The 22,230-nt window shown below is 37.6% G+C and overlaps 1 protein-coding gene across 1 annotated transcript; it reads right to left on the bottom strand.

Moving 5' to 3' along the window:
- Window positions 1-326: 326 nt before the first annotated feature.
- LOC131233514 (uncharacterized) lies at window positions 327-4,865 on the bottom strand. The gene is made up of 4 exons (XM_058230253.1): window positions 4,375-4,865; window positions 4,174-4,265; window positions 3,096-4,022; window positions 327-1,136 (listed from the first exon to the last, which is right to left on the bottom strand). The coding sequence occupies exons 1-4, from the start codon at window positions 4,556-4,558 to the stop codon at window positions 483-485; spliced, it is 1,857 nt and encodes a 618-aa protein (XP_058086236.1). The 5' UTR covers window positions 4,559-4,865; the 3' UTR covers window positions 327-482.
- Window positions 4,866-22,230: the final 17,365 nt, after the last annotated feature.

Below are 22,230 nucleotides of genomic sequence, written 5' to 3'. Positions count from 1 at the left end.
GTTGCTAATGCTACGTTATATCAAAAAGTTCTGTACAGTGTTGACCGAGTACCGTCCGATCAGTGGGACCTACATTTAATGGCCCAGTTTCAGAAGACACTAGCTATCTGAGCTACCAGACAATAGAAGTGCAAATAAGAAGAGAAATACAACAAGATTAACGGTTCAGATTCACCCAATCACAGCCACGTGTACGGAGGCAGACAGCGACGGATGGATGCTGGTGTATCCCAGGAGAACCGGGTGGCCCGGGTTACAGTCATAAAGCGACCGTTTCGCCGTTCAACTCCCGTAAAAAGGTCATCAGATTGTGGTGACCGCAACCGACACGTGGCGGTCACGACTCCGTCCCCCGAGGAATCTGGCCAGCGAATAGCATCTCGTCACGTGAAGCCCCATGTGACATCTGACAGATCCCGCTCTCATCATTGCGCCGTTTCAGTACGGAACGGCCGTGATGACGTCAATCCCCGCAGTCTGCCCTACTGCGCTCCTTCCATCAGAAACAACAGCAGCGACTCATGCACGAGTGAGTCCACGATCTCCCGCTCGATCTCGAACACGATCGACTCGTTCTCTTCCTCCGCCGAGTATAACGCCCACCGGCGCACGTTAGACCCGGACAGATCCTTCTCCACGAGCGCGTCAATGTCCTGGAGAGTCTGGCAATTGGCTAGAGGGAAGCCCCGCACTCGCGAAGATAGCTGATGTAGGAGCTGCTCGCCTGTCACGTGCCTCGGTGGCTCGGTCTTCTCTGCTGCACGTGCCCACGGCCTCATGTTGAGGTACGGCCTGAGTGTGTCGCGTAGGATCTCGTCGACGAGATCGAATAGCAGCCGTCGGTTGGACCTGTGCTTGAGCGGCCCACACGTGTCGGGCTGGAAGGAGTGCTCCAGGTGTAGAAAGAGGCTAGGATTAACGGGGTGCGCAGGAGAGAACCACCTCGTGAAAGAAACTGGCGTGGCTCCGTGCACGCCCGTACATTGGAGGATTTCACTAACGTACCGGAAGTCGGCAGCACCACCAACGGTAACGGTGGTCCTGCTGTCGTCTCGGTCGTCGAACAACGGCTGAGGTTGGAGTTCGTACAATGGGCTCGACGAACAAGATAACTGTAGTGGAACGGCTGCTTGTGCCTGTGCATCATTACAAAACAACGTCACAAGGACCGTAAATAATCTACTGGTGTGGACCACCCATCAGGGCCCACATGTGGAGATGATCTAGTAATCAGAACCATCTATTATCTGGGAGTTTGTTTGAATTGGCTATGGTCCAATAATCAGATGATTCCAACCATTAGTTTGTAGCTTGGTGAGAGACCTGAAAAGGTTGTTTACATGATCCACGTTCAGCTCCATATATCGATGGTCAGGATCATCAAATCAGTGTTAGTTTCTTCATGTAACTGCTGTGGGTGGCATCAAGAATATGGACAGTTCTGATCATCCATGAGAGGCCTGAATTGGGCAATGTGATGGACATGTTGGCGAGTGGGATCCACCATGTTGTGTATATATATAACTAGTGTATCACGTGAGTTCTAGTATGTTGATGGCATGCTCGAAAATTCAGGCCTTTACAATCTTTAGGTGGGCCTACCATAGAAAACAACGTATAATAAAATAAAACCTCGGGATTCATGCGGTGGGCCACGTGATGGTTGGATTAGTCAGCTTTTTGTTAAATGGGCTCACCATAAAAAATAATGGACAACAAGAGAAACCTTGAGATTCACTTGATGGGCCCAATTTTTTTTTTTTTTTTTTTAATTTCCTTTCATAAAGGTGGCTAACCACTTGTAACTTTGTTGATGTGAAAAAAGATATATATCGATTTAAGTGGGCCACTTGATGGTTGGATTGGAGGTGGATTGACATCTTTGATATGTTGACATCACCAAGTTCCGTAGGCTCTACGATAATTTATGTGTCGTATCCACACCGTTCATCAATTTTTTCGAGATATTCTAATACTTGGGCTGAAAAATGAGATAAATCCAAAGCTCTAGTGGACTAAACCAGGGTAAGCAGTAGGAATAAAGAAGCCCACCATGGGTCCTTACTCTTGCTGCGGTGGTACTCTCAGGAGTTTCAACACCAGGTCAAGGGTTCAAGTACCCATACATGGTGAAATTCCACTACGGTGTGAGTGTGTGTCTGCGTGCGTTTGTTTAAAAAATAAAATAAAATAAAATAAAAAAAGAAGCCCACCATTGAAACCTTCCTAAGGTCCACCGTGATGTTTATTTGCCATCCGAATATGTCACACATAACTAGAGCTAGATAAAGGGAACAATAAATTTCAGCTGGATACAAAACTTTTGTTACCTGAAGAAGTTTTCAATGGTAAGCATTCAATCCCCACTATTTCCCGTAGTCTAGTCCACTTGAGCTCTGGATATGTAGTCTAAGTCCACTTGAGCTTTGGATCTACCTCATATTTTGGCCACACTTCAAAATGATGTCGCAAAATGGGTGGACAATATGGATATAACACATACCTCCTGGTGGAACCCACATAACTTGGTGATGTCGACTCGCCGTGTGGTCGGTGTTGTGATGTACACCAGGCAATCCACTTACGGTTGGATTGGCCTAATTTTTGTGGGGCCGAACCTGTGGATGACATAACACACACGCAGGTGGGCCCACATCACTTGTAGAATAAACTCATTCTACTGGGAGTTGTGAAGGAACCATCACCTCAATGAGGCAGTTAACAGCCCTGCAGGGCTAATTTCGGGAAAATCTGTTTCTTTCCCGCCAACGTGTCACATATGCAGAAGAATATCCGGCCTGTGCAGAAGGTGGGCCACACCATGATAATCACATAGTCCTAAAATCAAGCCCATCCATTCATCTATCAGGACACAATGCTAAAACCAATCTACAGCTGATAGTAGTACATACTACTGTGGCCCACCCAATGAATGGATAATCCTGATTTGAGATAAACGGTGAAGAAAGCATCAAAGACCAACTTACACTATGTGGGGTTAAAATAAAAACTTTGAAATTCCAAAAATCATTTTCCAAACGAAAAAAAAAAGAAGAAGAAGAAGAAGAAGAAGAAGATTAAAAGACAGTAATTACCCGTGCTTGAGATGATGGAGGTGCATGGATTCGTATAGCCTTGCATTTCTTCTCTATATTAGCAGCAGCCTTCTTGGGTCGCTGCGTGAATCGTTCGCAGCTAGCCTTCTTGCATTTGACTGTCGATCGCGGCAACGTCTGTGATTTGTTCTTTGTACATTCCAATGGTGAGGATGAGATCGAAGACGATAATGGTGATGGAGATAGCCGCGGCTTCGTAAAACTCTTGAATTGATCTTTGCTTTCTGTAGGTGGTTTGGTCTTCGGCTCTAAGAATCTAAGTCGAGGAGAACATGATGTCTTGCTTGGACTAGTATCGTCACTTGATTTGGTGGGCCTCTTCGTTTTTCTGATATTGAATGTTAGAGCTTCATTATCTTTGTTCCTGCATCTGTTGTTAGTAGAGATGTTTGTGATATCAATCCCAACTCTCCTACTTACACTTTCTTTCACTTGCTTCACGATCTCACGAGCGTATTTTCTTGGACTCTTGTTTTCTTCATACTGGAATTTCCCTTCTTTCTTTCCTATCTTTCTTGAAGAGAATGGTGAGTAATTGAAATCGTTGACATCTATATTCTCTTTATTTAGTTGAAGAGAAAGACGTGGATCGACATCTGACCGTCTGGCAGATGATATTCTTGGAGTGTCTGGTAATGAACGTGAGCCCGTATCGTATCGTGTAGAATCCGTTATAGTGAAGTTGGTGTCTTTGGTTTGGAGATGTCTACGAGATGGATTGGATTTCGGGCGTGATGGGGACGGTTGAGATTGGATCTTTGGTGAACAGACATGATCAGGTAATAGATCAAGACCCATGAGGCGGGCCACGAGATTTGGTGTTCTGGATCCTTGGGAGCTAGTGGTGTCTGATGATGGGTCTTTTTCCATACTGTTTGGATGACTAGTAACAAGACGGATCCCGATCTGGAACAAAAATAAAAGTATTTTCAGGGTGGAAAGATAGAGTTTCAGATAGTTCCATTTCATGGCTGTTGTAATAGCTTAGTACGTATGAAAAAAGAAGAAAGATTATCCAACCAATACAAGAAATTGTGTTTTTTTTTGTTTTTCTTACAGGTATGTCATCTTCTTCAATGGGTGGCGGTAATGGATTTCGAGGAAATAGATCTCCTTCTAACTCCAAACTGTTTCTTGGTGCTTCTACACCTGAATTATCAAACACCCATCATTGAAAATCTGCTACATATCTTTTCCACAATAGAGAGAGAGAGAGAGAGAGAGAGAGAGAGAGAGAGAGAGAGAGAGAGAGAGATACCTTTCGAAAAGGGTTGATCAATGTGAAGTGGGTCTGTCTTGAAAGCCTGATTCTGTTGCTGCTGTTGCTGTGGAGTGTACTGAAACTGATGAAAATCAAAGAGGTGAAGAACGCCACTCATGCACCCTGGGCTCTCTTTCTCACCCTTTCTAAAAGATCTGCTCCAGTACCACTCTCTTCCCATCTCAAAACGAGAGAGACAGAGAGAGAGAGAGAGAGAGAGAGAGAGAGACTTAGACAAGGTCTCAGCTCTGGTCAGGAGAAAAAGGAAGGGTGATGAGGAAAAGCTGATATAAGCAGGAGATTACGAGCATAAAAAGCGGATCAGAGAGAGAGAGAGAGAGAGATTTGAAAGAGAAAAAAATATGGTATTTTAAAATTTAATTTTTAAAAAAATCCAACGATTATATACATAAACATCTCTCGCCCCTCGAGCTGGTCTCATCGGGAATTGAAATCGAAGCGAGCAGAGAGCAGGTGATGACGATATGACCACGCTCTTGTGCCCCCCCTCTACTCGCTCCCCAACGCCAATATCCACTCTCTGTCTCTATCTCTCTTCTTGCTTTCTATGTCATCCTAGCCGTTTATTTATTGGGCCCCACCGTTCATTGTCAATTATCTTATGGACCCAAAATAAGGGACACTCTATAAGAATTTGATTGGTGAACTTGAAGTTCCATGCTGAACGGCTTCTCTTTTTGCCTGGCTAGTCTACTCAATGGTTCAAACTTGATCAACGGTTCAGATGTTATACATGCGTGCCAGGTTGGCGGGAATCCGCATAATTGAATTCGTTTTTCAAGCATCGCGATTAAGGATTTCCAGCATGTGTACCTGCCCCATTTCGCCCACTTTCATGGATGGTTTGGTTTTATCGGGAACATCTATACTCTAGATACTACCGTAAAAAATTCAACGATTGTATTTATCTCTTATTTTCGATTTCAGTGTCAGCCAATGACAATTTTCGTTTCAATCTTTTACGTTCATCTATATATGATGATTATCAGAATCGTTATTTCAGTGTAATATTCAAATGGTGATTGGCGTTTGATAGAGTTAAGAGCTTGGACGGTTCAGATTGACAGATCATCTTATCATGTGGCTCCCAGTGGAATGACACATGCTGATATTCCCATGTCGCAACGTAGTAAACGAACTGACAATAGTTTATCCGTTTTTTCTCGTATTTAAGCCTAACCCTGTAGGTAGCTGACATGTGGCGTCACGTAATTTAATGTAGCTAAGATCTTCTGGATCAGGAAACACCGTCTTTCGCGGAGTATGTGGTGGATCTAGACCGTCCACGTAATGACATTGTAATGAATGGCCAGCCGCTGAAATTCAAACTGAATCGACAATGGGCCTCAAATGGACGTTCAATCTTAAAATGGATTGAGTAGTAGTCATTAGTGGATGGGATCATCTCTTAGATTTTGATTTCAACGAAGCACTTCTTACAGACAACACTACCTATATAGACGGATCAGATCTACCACTCGACGATGTGTGGTCCACTTTGACGGATAGTGATTGTAGGCACAGTCAATCTATACGGTCAATCTTCTGTGCTTTACATTGCATTGGCAATGGACTGAAACCGTTAGTTGATCCTAGATTCTGATTGAATATTTATATATGTTTTTTTCTTAACCGTCCAAATAAAGCTCTGGACAGCTGGAAAAGGTTGCTTGATCTCTATGTGCTTTTCCACTCTATGTGCCATCTACAGCTGGACCTACCAAATGGATGATCCAGATTAACCAACAGGATACATACGTGGACAGTGCACTGGCGATGAACCAGGAGTAATTCATTCGACGGTGAACCATATATGGCATTGAAACGGTTACTTGACTACAAGTCCTCTCCGTACAGGTGGCGGTGGGCCCTTCAGTAATGGGCCGCAGGCCAGGAAAAGCAAGAAAACCAACCTAACACATTTCATTTGAATGGGAGCGGATTAGCTGTTACCAGGTAACACCTTAATCGGCGTTAGGGGCTTCGTTGATGTATTTTTTTATATCCACGCCGTTCATATGTTTTTCCATGTCATTTTAGTATGAAATCCATAACATTAAGAAGATAAAAATTTTAGGTTGTCCACACCACTAGAAACAGTGATGAATTACCATTGAAATCTTTTTGTGGGCCAAACTGTTTTTGGATTGAGCTGATTTTTTATTTTCAGTTCATCCGGGCCTTCTTGTCATTATCAACAGGTTGGATGGAAAATAAAAATAATTAAAACCTTACAACGGGCCTTTTGGAAGTTTTAATGGTGAGGCACTCAATCAGCACTTTTTTCCTGTGGTGTAGTCCACATGAGATTTGGATCTGCTTCAATTTTGTAAACATGTCCTAAAATAATCTGGAGAAACGGATGGACGGCGTGGATATACAACACATCATTAAGGTGGGGCCCACAGTAAGGGTAATACCCACTAAGGTGTTATGTGGGTAACACCTGATTCGCTCACCATTTGAATAGGTACGAAATGACATAAATATCCCTTCATACCGTTTTTGTTCGTACCAAATCAGGAGGTTCACATGGTCATATTGATCAGGGTACACGTACCAACTTCTCATAAGTGTGCGAAATTCAGTCCATTCATCCGGTACCGTGCACTTTGAAGTTTGACCGTGTATGGCTCAAAAGTCAGGCCGGTCCACTCATCAGCTAGGCCACATAAGTACATTCTGATTTCGGACTCCGACTCGGTAGTGACCCCTCCAGTACAGAGATCTTGGTAATAGTCGGTGCTGTGGGCTCCACCATGATGTATCTATTTTATCCACTCCGTCCATACATCTTTTCAGCTCATTTTAGGGTATTAACCCAAAAATGAGACTGATCTAAATCTCAGGTGGACCACACAACAAGAAACAGTGTTGATTGAACAACCACCATTAAAAACTTACTAGGCCCACTGTAATTTTTATCTGCCATCCAACCTGTTAATTAGGTCACACAGACCTGGATGATTGGAAAACACAAATATCAGCTCGATCCAAAACTTTTGGTGCCCACATAAAGTTTTAATGGTGGGTGTTCAATCAACACTGTTTCATGTGTGTGGTCCACCTGAGATTTAAATTTACCTAATTTTTGTCAGAATACCCTGAGATGAGCTGGTAAAAATGGATGGACCGCATGGATAAATAAAATACATCATGGTGTGGCCCACAGATCTTTTCCAGCACCGACATGAGTACTGAAGAGGTCAATACCGAATCCGAATCCTCTGATTTGTGGGTCAGTTCAAGCTCACACTCTTGCTTTATCTAATGAATGGTCCAGATCTCATGCAGGTGTGAGACGTTGGCACATGTGGCGACAACTAAGCTTTTAAGTTGTAACCACCGCCCTGGACCGTACGATTTAAAATTCAAAGATTGAATGCTGCCACCGCATGAGAGATAACAAACGATACCAGAATGGGCATTGTGTTGCATGCATCATGTCTATCAGAGGCATGTCATGATGCATGTACTCTCGATGGTCTTTTAGTAATTTATTAGTTACACATGGCGACAAAACTAGCAGAGAGTAGCTTAGCTACTCCGCAGAAGAGGGAGGACGCTGCTAGCCGTAACACTGTTCCCCTGTTCCCCTGTTCCCCCAATGCCCTCTGTGGGTCCCACCACCATGTTTATGTATTGGAATTCCGTCTATCCATTTCTTCAGATCCTCTCAGGACATGATCCCACATACGAGGGAGATTCAAGACTCCAGTGGGCCAGACGAGTGAGGATTGAACGGTCAGAGTTGAAAACTTAGTGTGGATCATAGAACTTTTGGATCATGGTTGTATTTGTGTTTTTCATTAATCCATGTGGAAATAAACTAATGAATGGCTTGGATGTAATCTAAACATCACGGTGGGCCACAGAAAGGTTTCAACGGTGGATGCCTTCATCCTCACTGTTTCATGTGGTATGGCCCACTTAAGCTTTTGATGTTCCTCATGTTCAGGATCATATGCTAAAATGATCTGAAAAAACGGATGGACGGAGTGGATATAAAAAGAAAACATTTTTGTGGGCCCCACACAGCTTTGGCTTACAGGGGATCCTTGTAACCCGGAGCGGAGCAGAGTCGGGGTTCATTGACAGAATCTTCGGCGATTCGCGCGGGTAGAAGTTAAAAAAGTTAATCATGGCACATGTGTCGATTTTGTACACGTGTAACATGATCGGTACCGATATTTAGCCTTATTAGGAACTAATCATCCTCTAATACATTTTTCAGGTAAATATACATTCATTTGGGTAACGATCATGATACGAAAGTTAACGGTCAATCACCAACGGCCTATTTTCGACTTATCATTGTGGCCACCCTGATGATTTAAACGGATGGATATCCGTAAATGGAATGATCAAATTGTGGGTCCCACCGTGATGCCTTGATGGCATCTACTCCGTCCATCAGATGTGCCCTCACTCATTTGTTGTGGGCCCAAAAAAATACGCTGAATCTGTGACTCAGGTGAGCTACACCATAAGGAAAACGTTGAGAAGCAAAGCTCACCTTTGGTTTCTTGGTGGGCCCATTGATAAAGGGATTCGGTAGAGATCAAGCCATTCAAAACTATGGTGGGCCCCATTGGCAATACTGTGGTAGTCTCCTTTTTTTCATTGTTCCTGTCTTGTGGCCCACCAAGTCATGTATCAACATGAATTTTGGCTCACGCCTAATCGAGGAGTGATGCATCTGTGGTTGGATTGGATCTCATCAAGGCATCAAGGTGGGACCCACAAATGATTAAAAAAAAAATTCACTAATCATTTGCATTAAATCATTTTCACTAATTAAATATAATAATGTAACGGTTATCAAATGATAGTCTTTACGGTCATTATGGAAAGATGATTTGAAAAATGACGTACTTGCTTGGATAGCAAGTAAGCTTCTTAAATAACTACCACTTTATTTTTTGTACTGAATTCTTACAAGGGATTGAAGCAATTATTACAATGGGACTTTAAGATCCAGACAATCAAATGGTCTTTTCAATGGAAATAATTTCCAATTTTTCATGAACTGTCCTAATGTGTTTTCTCAGTCTCTCTGCCACACACCCCTCATAACTGGCAACACCCAAAAGCGATTGTATATGTTCAAGGTTATAAAGGTTTAATTCAGGCTTTAATGTCATCTGATATTGACTCAAAATTCTCAAAGTTAGCCCTCTACCCATGTCATTAATTTTAATTTTAATATATATATATTTTTAAGTATTGCACATGGATAACTCATATGATATTTTATATTCCTACAATGTTAAAAATTTCAAAACACAATGAAAAATAGAAGTTTTAAAAGTCCAAAGTAAATCTTATTTAACCCAAGAATCCCTATTTAGATATTTAAAAAAAAAAAAAAAAGAAGAAGAAAAAACTTAAAATTTATATATAGGATTACCTTAATTAATGTTGATAGGTAAAGAATGTCAATATTGATCTTTCAAGTCAGATAGTTTTTCCTAATTTATTCTAGATGAAGTAAGATAGAGGCACATGTTGTAATGCTCCGCACTTTGGATATAAAGTGTACACCTTTAGACTCGAGTTACGGTCCATGACTCGTAACCTAAATGTACACAAATCCACCTATCTGACTATTATTAAGAGCCACAATTAAATGTATCTTAAATTGTCATTACATTAATACTCATACAGCCAACCATGTTCACTTCATTTAATAATACTTTATCCATGACATTTTTATTCACAAAATAAATTATAAATACCAGTCTAAGTTCATCCATTTGGAACTTTATTCAATTGAAATAATCAATCGTTGTCTAATAAAGTTATAACTATACACATTTTCAAATTTAATCAAGCTAACGACAGTTAGAATAAATGAAAACTAAAACTCCTAAAATATATCTCAAAATCAATTTAGCCGTTGGATGTAGCGAGCTCGTTTTCCACCAAATACGACCGTTGGTTTAGAGTTCGTCCACCAACCCGACTTCATTTTTCGGTATTTGATTAGATTGTTCGACATCATTCATCTCTATACGATTGTTAATCCACAATGTTAGCTGGCTAGGCTAGTGAGTAAACGCAGCATGGTTCAAATATACCATATATAAGATAGTACACCAAACTATATTATATATATGTAGCATGAGCATGAATGCAAGGATATCATGAGATGTATACAAAGTGGGATGATTGTCCACTTACTTGGGTTGAATATCCAACAATATGAAAATTGTACCATTCAAACATCCACTGTAGGTAAGCATGAGTAACTTGTACCTATCAGACTTCCACCTAGGCAGACATGGGTAATCATATATCTACTCTGTGAGTAGGCTTCCACTATCATGGGCATCTGGTAACGAATCTATTAGGTGTAACTGTAAATGCTATATTGTAAGTCTAGCATCCAGAGTTGTTAAATTTTGTTGTGCTAAATCATTTAGAATCTATATCATGTTTTAATGAGATGAATTGATCGACTTCGTGCACTTTAAAGTTGTCCAAGTCTTCATCGAACTTCTCTATGTATTGAAGTTGAAGAAGCATTGTCAAAGATTAAGATTTCAAGCTCAAGTACAAGTACAAGTTCAAGTCTCAAGTTCGAGTTTAATCTTCAAGATCAATACCTTAAACAATCTCAGAAACTCAAGTCTTTACTCAAGCTCAAGTTCAAGTTTTGAAGACAAGCTTCAAGTATTTCAGGGGGTGTTTGGCACATGGCATTGGGAAGGATCAGGTGGGATGGGATTCAAAAAAAAATAATTATTACACATGGCAGGGATTGTCCCCTGTTAGCATAGGATAAGCTTAATTTCATGCTATGTTTGTAACACGGTGGTACATTGAATGGATATACCCACCATCATTTGAAACTATTGAGAATAACACATATATATTATATCTAAATCGTTCATTTGTTTTGTAACCTCATTTTATGGCATGGGCCTAAAAATGAGGCAGATCCAAAACTTATGTGGCCCCAAAGAAGTTTTCAATGGTAGGTATTCAATTCCCATTGCTTTCTATGGTGGGGGTCCACTTGAGCTTTAGATCTACTTGATTTTTTGGCCCATGCTCTAAAATGATCTCGAAAAATGGGTGGATGGCGTGGATATTGCCCACACATCATGGTGGCACCTACACAACTTGCTAACATTGAGTGAAATTGGCACAGGACCCAATGCAATTCCATCTAATCTAATTCCAAGCTTTTCCATTCTTCCCAAACATGGAGTGGAATTGGCATGAGACCAAATGCAATTCAATCTCACCTAATCCCATCTAATACCATGCACCAAACGCCCCCTCAAGTGTATGAGTTAGCAGAGCGAACGATGTTTCAATTTTTCAAACTCACAAACAAGGTATGGATGACCCTAGATTGACCATAGGTTAGGTCATATTCATTATATATGCTATGTGGGTCATTTTATAAGTTTATAGGTCATTTCGTCGACTAGTCCTAGTCTTTGTTCAACTAGTCCAAGCTCTGGCTTGACCAGTCCTAGAGTTTTTCGATCAATCCAAGATTTGTTGTGAATTTTCAAAATTTTCTATTGGACCCTCGACCAATCGAGTGAACAGTGCTTGACTAGTCGTGCAGGCTTGACTCAAAGTTCAGTAAGGTTTTTTTTGTCCCACTTGACCAGTCGAGTAACGATCTTATCTTATCGCGCCAGAAATTTTGAAATTTGGTTGGTCCTTCAACTAGTCGAACCGACCTTTAGACCAGTCGAGTGAACAATATTTTCACCTATAAATAGAGGAAGAATTTCAGAGTTCTTCATTCATTCCAAGCTATATCAAGTCATCACTCTGAGAGATAAGTTCCTGCATTTCTTAAACTATATTGTGTTCATTTTAAATTCTCTTAAGTAGCTTTTTGTATTTGATTTTGTGATCTCCATTTAACTTTATTTCTTTAAAGAAGAGAATTGTGATTTTACCCTCTTTGAGATCAAAATCAAATCAAGTTAGCCCAGGCTAAATTAATCTCAAAATCATTTAAATTTAAAACATTTCATTTGTGAGACTGGACATTGAACATCTTTGTCTACATTGGATTGGTGCTACCGAGCTTCTTCAGAAGGAGAATTTTCAGATAAGTATAATTTAATCTTTGTGTATCTTTTGTGGTTATGAGGTTGTGCCGGGAAAATCTCATTTTTTGTTTTGTCTAAGGTAATCCAGAAAATCTCAAAGTGTGGGGTTTTTGTAATTGTGTAAGCCCATCTAAAGACACAATTGTGAAGGTTTTAAGGTGAACCTTCGAAAACCTTTTTCATAGTGAAAGCTAATATCCCATGGGTGTGGATATTGGGAGTCGAGTAGTTGTGTGAATATTTTTTACCAGTTGGTGTACACACAAACTAACCATTATAATTCCTGGAGTTGTGGTGAATGATTGGATTTGTTTATGTGTGTGAATGTTGTAATTTACTTTATGCACTTGTGGTGAATGATTGGATTTGTTTATGTGTGTGAATGTTGTAATTTACTTTATGTTGAATGATGTAATTTACTTTATGCACTTGTGGTGAATGTTGTGATAATTTAGTTTATTTCTTTTGCCTCTTTATTAGTTTGAGTTTTTGATACTTACAAACGTTCTAGTAAGGTTGTCTTGCCATAAGTCTTTGGTTTTTAGTGTTAGGTTGTCCTTAGAACTCAGTTTGTATAAACTTCTCAAGACTAGTACATTTGAGGTTACTATTTACTTGTGCTATTTTATTATTTGATTGTGTTATCTATCTTTGTATTTCGCATTTATTTTTTATTTGGCATAATTCTATTCACCTCCCTCTAAGACTTTAAGCTCAGCCTTTTCAGTAACCATCCAGAGAGATCCCCTAGGAACTCAAGGCACAAGTTGTGTATGCATTCTCAATGGATGCATGTAATATATGCTCAATGTCTATGCATTGATATGTACAATCAACTAAATACATCTTTCTCTGAGAGGAAACATGAATTCATAATATTAATGATTATCATGTGTGCATGTTTAGCATTCATCAGAACCTATCAAGGCATATATCATAAAACAAGAATTATAATTATATAATATTTCAACAATCACACAACAACCATATCAATTAGAACAATCTCAACCATCAAATAATTTATATTAATCATGTAAATATGAGACATGTTAGAATTTACTAACTTATTTCTGGTAAAGTCGAATCTTTTGAATAATTAAACACATTGTAAACTATACTCCAAATCCATATGAAGATGGTTTAACATATTACAATTCAATCATATTATTCTAACAAGTGGGGTCCACCTTTGATCCAAGCAAGATAACTCAATATCCATTCTTAATTTTAAATTTTAAAAACAACAAGGACTATTGATCAATGCAGTCGATCAATTGAGTCAGCTTGAGGGTCCTCGATCGATCGACCATGGATCGATGAAAATTTGAATTTAGTTCTTTAAGCCTTTAGACACTTTTGGCCACCTTATATCGATCAAATCATATTCGTCAATTGATTGAGCGTGCTCGAATTAAATTAGTTTGCTTATTGGACAATTTTGATTGTCATTGATTGTATGAGTTCGATTAGTCGAACCAGGTAATGAATTTTGAAATTTGTTCGTTAGACAAAATTAGACCATCTTCAATTGATCGAAGTTGAATGGGTTTTGTTATACAAACCACTTTTTCAAAAATTATAGGATTTTCTACTTCTTTTATAGTTTTGATAGATTCCATTGATTATGGAATTAAATCCAATCCATCAAATGATTTTCCTCATAGTCGAATTTGAAAAAACTAAAGGATCGCTTAGATTCGGACATTTGGCATTTATAACTTAATAGTTGAATCTATTTTTGACAAAACTACCATTAACTATAAAATTTTACAAATCGTTGTGGGAAAATCTATTCATTAATCTTATCTAAGTTTGGAGTTTCCAACATAATTTGGCTTTAAAATTCATATTGAAACAATTGGATTTCTCATAGGGCTTCTCTTTGGTATCTAATAAGATGAAAACTTGCCAGTGGAGGCTATTTTTTCGCAGGGCTTCTCTCTCTGGTATTTAATTTATGATTTTCTTCAGAAATTTCCTGCAACTTTTTCCTTTAAATAAATAAAGTTTTAATTCAATAAAATTTCACCAAGAATGGTTGTTTTTGGCGAAAATATAATTCCTGTGGTGTGGGGAATTGATCCACTGACCCATCTCTCAACTAAGAGTGCTCTTACTAACTGGGGTAAGTGTTTGGATTTATTAATAAATTAAAAAAATTAAATTATTAATTTATTTAGTCATGGTCTCATTTGGGTCATAAAAAATAGAATTTTTACATTATACTCCTTTAAAAGAAAAAAAAATTATCCTCGAAATTTTCCTGATCTAATTACCAAACAACCGATGATATTTCTCTCAAATTTTTACTTTTTTGCTTCTAAGATACTTTGTTAGCTCCATGATTTGTCCACAATACTTTAACCAATGGTATTGTGTTAGTATGAAGAATCTGATCATTCCGATTCAAGATGCGAATTGGCTTGTTGATGTAAGTCGTATCTTCCTGAAGTTCGAGGTATTGCTAGTCGATGACGTGAGTGGCGTCTCTTTCGTATTTTCTCAATATCAATACATGAAATACATTATGCACGCCAGCATTTTCTAATACCATGGTGTACTTCTCCATTTCATATCCTTACTGCAGGTGTTACTGAAAAATTACTATTGATTTTATGTGTGCCCTAGAAAGTCAGTTAAATTTGGTCTATTATTTTTTTTAAATTGAAACTTGGTCATTAATTCCCTCTATGGATGAATAGAAATGGGTCATTAGTGATTCATCACCTATGTGATTGCATTATTAGTTCTGATTTGAAACATGGATATATTAATGGATTGTAGGGGTCCATAATAGAATTTTAAAATACTTGAGAAAAGAAATTAAGGGGCCATAATGATCAGATTGTCTATTGGAGAGTTAGTAGTTTTTTCCGAAAATGCCATAACTACCTTAGTAGGGTTTGGTTAATTCATGATATCTTTGTGGTCATCTTATGTGATATGAACTAAAGACGAGTTGAGATAGATTAATGTCCACAATTAAGCATCCAGTTGCCAATACCCTTCATAAAAGGGAGTATATGTGTTTATTTGATAATCAGAACCTAGTTCTAGGCTTGATTTGATATCCATATTGGATGGATCACATTAAGTCTTTTAACTAAAAATATTATTCATGTATATATTAGATCAACTTGATTATGCACTAGTTTAGTGTAACGTTCGTAATATTTAAAAAAGAAATAATATATTTCAAATTTGAATTTGAGAGAGAAAGAGAGAGGTTTCGAATCTCTTATCTCCCTCTTATCCAATCTCTCCCTCGTATCTTTCAACCTTGCAACAAATCATTTTATTTAAAGAAGAAAGTGTTGAAGAGTGAAAGTTCCAATTTAATCAATTTGTAAATTTTTCCTCGGCTAGTTAAAAGAATGAAATTGACTGATATCATGACCCCAAGATCTAAGGAAAGAGATAATGTGCAACTACGAGTTGTCAATTATATTTTTTATGACTTGAAGAAACAGAAGAGAAAAAATATCTTATATATTTAGAAAGAAAGAACGTAAGAGAGGGAAAAGCCTTAAAATTGATTCGTTATTCGTTATGGGTTAATACTTATTTTATTTTTTAAATATCATTGTGTTAATAGTTGCTTAATCATGGATCATCATTATAAATGGTTCAGATTAATCATCCGTCCATTGAACACTATTTAATTTGAGAGATTTAACTCTCTGCACAATAACCTTGGGCTTTCTATACAGGGATTTGAATCTTACCATAATGGACTATTATTGATTCGATATAAATATTTAGGATTAGATCAATCTAATTATTTAATTCTAATAATTTAAGTTACGACTATTCGAGTAATACAATGAATGGACTAGATTGGCCGTATACTCATTGTATTGTGAGATCTGAAATATCTAATGAGGGAAACCTAGATTTCTATGTAAGTTATTTGTTACGTGGTGTAAATGATCGGGATGGGCCCACTGGGATGTGTGTGGTTATATCCAACTGTTCATCTAATTTTTATAGTTAAAACATTCAAAAACTCGTATTGAATAATCGGACATATAAGATCAAATCTACATTATTAATATTAGTCTCGGAATCAAACTATAGTAATGTCTATAATATGAAATTGATCTAATCATCTGGTGGGCATACTAATCAAATGATAAATTGTTCTCAAGTTGTGATATGAGAAGAGTATATACTGTGGACAATTTAAATCTAATTGACTTATTGACTATTCTTTAAATCGATTACGTGACAATTAATGGATGATTTGGATATGACCAATGGGTGCATTGGATCATAAACCACAAATTAAGAAATATTTTCAATTTTCTAATTTAGTTTGTCAAAATTTTATTAAGTCTGGAACATTTTCGATCGATCGACGATTGTTGTCGATTCGATCGAAGATATAAAAAGTATCTATAGATTTAAAATTGTAATTTAGAAGCTTTTCGATCCAATTGAAGGACCTTCGATCAAACCTCGATTCGATCAATAGACCATCGATCGGAGTCAATCAATTGACAGTGCGATCAATTTGATAGACTTTGAACGATAATGTTGTCGATTCGATCAATAAATCACTAGACATATTTTTATTTATTTCATAACTTTAATATTTGAACTTACAATACATGTAATTTCACTTTTAATAGACCATTTATATGTCGTTGGAAGTGGTTAGCCACTTTGATACGATCAAGTGAGCCCCACATTAATACCTATAAACTCATGTTAAGGGTTAGGTCTGATGATATTCGATTAATCAACATATGACTCTTTTGGTAGACCCCACTATGGGAACTTGATCAACCAAATGTGCGCCCCACCATGTGAAATAATGGGAGTAGTTAATAATTTTGTTTATATGATTATCAAGAAATTTTAATTCAAACAAATTCAACTATTTTATGGAATTATTTCCACTAGATATAGGTGAGTGATCCCAACGTATTTCCCATCCATTTGAGATTAAGATAGAATTATTTATATTTGTTTAATTAGTTAATGTATTGTTTTAATGTGCTACTCAATGTTGTTGATTAAATCATGTTAAAGTATATTAATATATGTTCACATGTGTTTTTATGTTTAAATGCTTCAATCATTGTGATCTTATATATTCACTTCAAATGTGTATATGCTAAAAAGATGTGTAACTATAAATAATTAAGTAAGAAGTAGTGAAACCCAATTCATCTCACAACACATTGAATAGTCAATTTTGTGGGACCTCCTTTTAAGAATGTCGATCATGGTGGAATCATTATCAGATGCGGGCAACGACCATGCTTACTAAAAGGTAGAAGCTTACTTAAGGAATTGATGCGGGTTGACGATTATCTAACCTAAACAGATGGACAATCATCTCATCTAATGCATTCTTACATCATATGCATTCATATCACTGAGCATTCTATTTTATTGTACTATTTTAATTTTAATGTGCATGAACTATATTGGGTTTTCTCAGTAAGCTTGCTCAACCTTTTGTTTTATTGATACAAAAACTATACAGATGAAGTAATAACTGACGAGTTGGCTGAAGAATAGGAGGGTGTCGTTGAGCCCGAGAACGATCCACTTGAGACATGTCCCTATTTGACGAAAAAGGAATTGACCGCTTTGGACAATTCTTAACTATTTATTTCGATCTCATTTGTTAAATTTAATTTGATTGATACATGTCGCATGTTGGTATTGATTTCATTTTTTTCTAAGCGCATGGTATAATTATATTTATTCAAGTTGAGTTAGACATATAAATAATACGCCAAATGAGTGGGTCACGTTAACTAATGGATAGTATCTAGTGAATGAAGTTGAGTAGTTTATAAATGTTAAAAAATAAGTGAATGTTGGTGTTTAATTATTATATGTGAATTACAATAAATGGAACCTAGAATGAATATAACCCTCGCCTATGAATAAACTGTACAATTGATTGGGTTAAGTACACTTGGTGTGTGACTTGTAATCCCTAACTTGGGTCTGAGGGTACACATTTAGTAGTAGAATTTCGGGACATGGCACATACACTTGTCCTATGAGCAGACATTGTAAAGAGGCTTCAGGGATCTTGAGGAAAAGAAAAGAGGTTTTGAACCCATGATAGTTCTTCGTTCAGGCATATTATTTAGTTTTCGTACTCTTTTTTATGCTATATTAATACATAACACACAGGTAATATTAGGTTTACATATCAACATCTAGTTGAGACTCAGGTACTATATATGATTTACTTGTGACGCATGGAAGATCATGAAGTAATGAAGATGAAGATTATTCTCTTCCTAAAGTAGGCAAAATCTTAAATTTACAAGTTAAAAAGAAAATTTTAGAAATTATATTATTAAATAATTAATTTGGAATATGCAATTATACCACTTATATAAAATATTCAAACCCTAATAGAAGTCCTAATTCAACTAAAACAAATATTATCTGAAATAGTTAATTTTGCCAAAAATAAAAATGCCTAAGTTTACCTTTTCGGATGATTCCTAGAATGATTGGGAAAAATTTCTAAAAACCACAAAAATCCTAGAACTATAAAAATAAAGAGTTATAACAAAAATAGAAATGACTAAAAATAGTAAAATTTTTTTAAAATTGTAATTTTGAATCAGAATGATGAGTTTTCTTCCGAAACAGATAGATGCGACCAACTATGGGGGTCGGATGACCCCAGATAGCCTGCTATATAAAGATCGATAGTTTGTGTATTCCTTGATAATACCCGAATTAAAAGTTATGCTTGATGTATGGTCTAGAATTCAAACAATGATTTTTCCCTACTTGGAGTGAATTGTTTCTTTGATTCGGACATGCCTCTAGTCTAATTACGTCATGCCCTACATAGGACTAGGATAAGATCTAACGAACTATGTTCGTGAAATTAGATTGCGTATTGAGTTACTCAGTACGCTTTTATTGTACTAAGTAAACTATGTTGGACCACCATGAATGTATGTACGTAGTTTGTCCACGCCGTCCATTTATTTTTTCATTTTATTTCAGGGGTTGAGCCCAAAATAAAAGAATATCCAAAGCTCGAGTGGACCATACCACAAGAGGAAACCGTGGGAATAATGATTTCCACTATTGAAACCTTCTTAGGGTCCACTCTAATGCTTATTTGTTATTCAACCTGTTCATAAGATCACACAGACATGGATGAAAGGAAAATATTAACCCAAAACTTATGTGGCCCCTAATTTTTTTTTTTAAAATTGTAGACATTCAATTCACACTGTTTCCTATGGTGTGGTCCCCTTGAGCTTTGGATATGCTTCATTTTTTGGATCAACCCCTAAATTATTTGGTAAAATGGATGGATAGAGTTGATAAAATACATAAATCATGGTGGACCCCACAGAGTTTACTCAGTATGCAATCCGTCCCCTATCTCCGCCTCCGCTTAGGATTCTTTCGATCCAACTATGTCAAGAATACATCCATAGCCCGCTCTACATCAACTTCTCACTCGAGAATAACATTAGTAGCTGAATCTTTCATTCTAGATGCTCTATCAAACTCAAATTATTTAGCTGATGTAGTTATTGGTTTTCTTTTCAAACAATTTTATAGTATTTCAACTATCTGATCTTTAGGATCTCCTCATCAATACTCATACTATTACCGGATACCATTACTTTTATCCTAACTTAATATGCTTTTATTCAAACATGCAAGCTGTAAAGAGGTACTATCTTTTATATATATATCGTTGTTTCTTGCATATACTTTGTAATATAGTTATGGATAGATTTATGCTAGCTAACTGTATATAGGCACTTTACTTTCGTACTTTAATATGAGTTTTCGTCTCTTCGTTCTTTATGAGACTTCAGTAATAAATTTAGCATTTTTATGTATCAATCAGGTCCACGTATTTATTGAGCCATGCATAGGTAACATGTATGAAAAATAGCTCTTATTATGGACTCATATCCATCAATTAGTAGCCATTAATAATAATAGTAATATGAATATGACTTTTGAAACATAAGCAATCTTCAATAGGGCCCAATAAATGAATGGATCCAATTCATATAACATATGCACCATACAATCCAAAGAGAAAGGTTCCTATCAGTCAGTACATCTTTTTAGCAATCACTTCTCACCTATTAATCCAATATACGCACTTGATTCCTTCCTTACAAATTAAGCCAGACCTTTCATTAGGTGGGCCACGAGTCCACCAAGTAGATGAACGGTGAGAAAATTAACAAATGACCCATATTAATTTTTAGCAGTATAGTCTATATGATGATCAGATCATCTTGAAATTTGACAAATGACTGGGCCACTTGATCTGAGCCGTTCGGTCCCGAGTCAAGGCTGAATGGGGTGACTCAGGGTATAAAACCCGATCGGGTCGGACCGAGTCCGAGTCGAATCAGGTCTTAAAACTAGGATCTGAACCTAATGATCTTTGGCATATACATAACAACGGTCCACGTTCAGCTGAAAAGTGTCCTGATAGTCGGTATGTGGTCCGTACCCAGTTGGGTGCAACAAACCAATGGTCTGGATTAGGATTAGCCAACGATGGACCCCACCTATAATAATTCAAAAGTGGACATAACTCGCATAGAAAGTGACAGGTATGTTATTATTCGGTTCCTCAATTATTTAGTGGCGAGGAAAGGGTCCGAATCCCTTGCAACACCTGTTTTATTTAGTGCTTACAACAATAAAGCCCTGATGGTCTACCCTGTTGTTTGTGAGATCGATATCCAATCCATCCATCAGGTGGGACTATCTGATATAGACTTCCGGGAGAAAAATCATCCTGATACACAACTCAGATGGTCCACACCACACGGAACAATGGGTATGGAACGCACAAATGTATGTTTGGATGTGGGGCCCATTATGGAGCGTATATTTCATCAAAACCGTTCATCAGGTGTGAATCTTCATGATGAAGGGAAAATATAACTAGCTTCAGGAGGGCCACACCACCAGAAATTAGAGGCTTTCGGAGAAATTCGAGAGTGTTCTCATTGGCGTGGCTCATATTAATATCTTATCAGGAATATATTTTTTATTTACGGTTAGGATAATGGTTCTCACCTGATGAACGGAGTAGATTTTAAACCTAAAACATGATGGCCCCGGGTATCTTGGTCGTTGTACGCACTGCGTCAAACAGAGGATGTATGCGATCCACGAGACTCCAATCTCCACACAAGTACGAAAATGGTTTTAAGTTCGGACAAGTGGACCCCATATTTCAATGATCCAAACCATTAGTCTGTTAAATCCCACCTTGGATGAACTATAAGTGAAATTTCTACCTCATCGGACAATCTTAACCTTATAAAACTCTTGCACGCGAATAGACGGCTAAGAAACGAAATAAAGAAAAATCCACATTCTCATAAAGAGTGTCCGATTCGGGAGACATTGGTGTCTAATCCATCCAAGTTGGTACGCAACAGACCAACTGTCTGGATTAGAAAAAGATGGGTCCCAGTTGTCAGATTTAAAGGCGTGTATGGTGAGCTAGGAATAATGCGGTCCACGTAAGTGATGTAAGAGAGAGAGATAAGAGGAGCGTCTGGTACCGTCGGTTGTGGGTCCCACATGCATTGTTTAGGTGCATCATAAGACACGCCGAATTACGTTCGGATGGGACACGTTTCATCATATGCTGTTGGAATGGAAGCACCAACGCTATTCCTAGCTTTCCATTTATTTATTTATTTATTTTTTAAAAAATATTTTCTCAATGGCGGGAAACAAGGAAGGAACAAACAAA

The sequence above is a fragment of the Magnolia sinica genome, chromosome 18, assembly GCF_029962835.1.
Source record: "Magnolia sinica isolate HGM2019 chromosome 18, MsV1, whole genome shotgun sequence".
Taxonomy (NCBI): domain Eukaryota; kingdom Viridiplantae; phylum Streptophyta; class Magnoliopsida; order Magnoliales; family Magnoliaceae; genus Magnolia; species Magnolia sinica.
This window is presented reverse-complemented; position numbering and strand designations above follow the sequence as displayed.

Bases quoted from the DNA above. Each gene is read 5' to 3' on its own strand.
- LOC131233514 (XM_058230253.1), bottom strand. From the start codon at position 4,558: ATGGGAAGAGAGTGGTACTGGAGCAGATCTTTTAGAAAGGGTGAGAAA. The intron at 4,266-4,374 runs GTATCTCTCTCT...TTGATAATTCAG, and splicing joins TGATCAACCCTTTTCGAAAG to GTGTAGAAGCACCAAGAAAC. The intron at 1,137-3,095 runs GTAATTACTGTC...AATGATGCACAG, and splicing joins CTCCATCATCTCAAGCACGG to GCACAAGCAGCCGTTCCACT.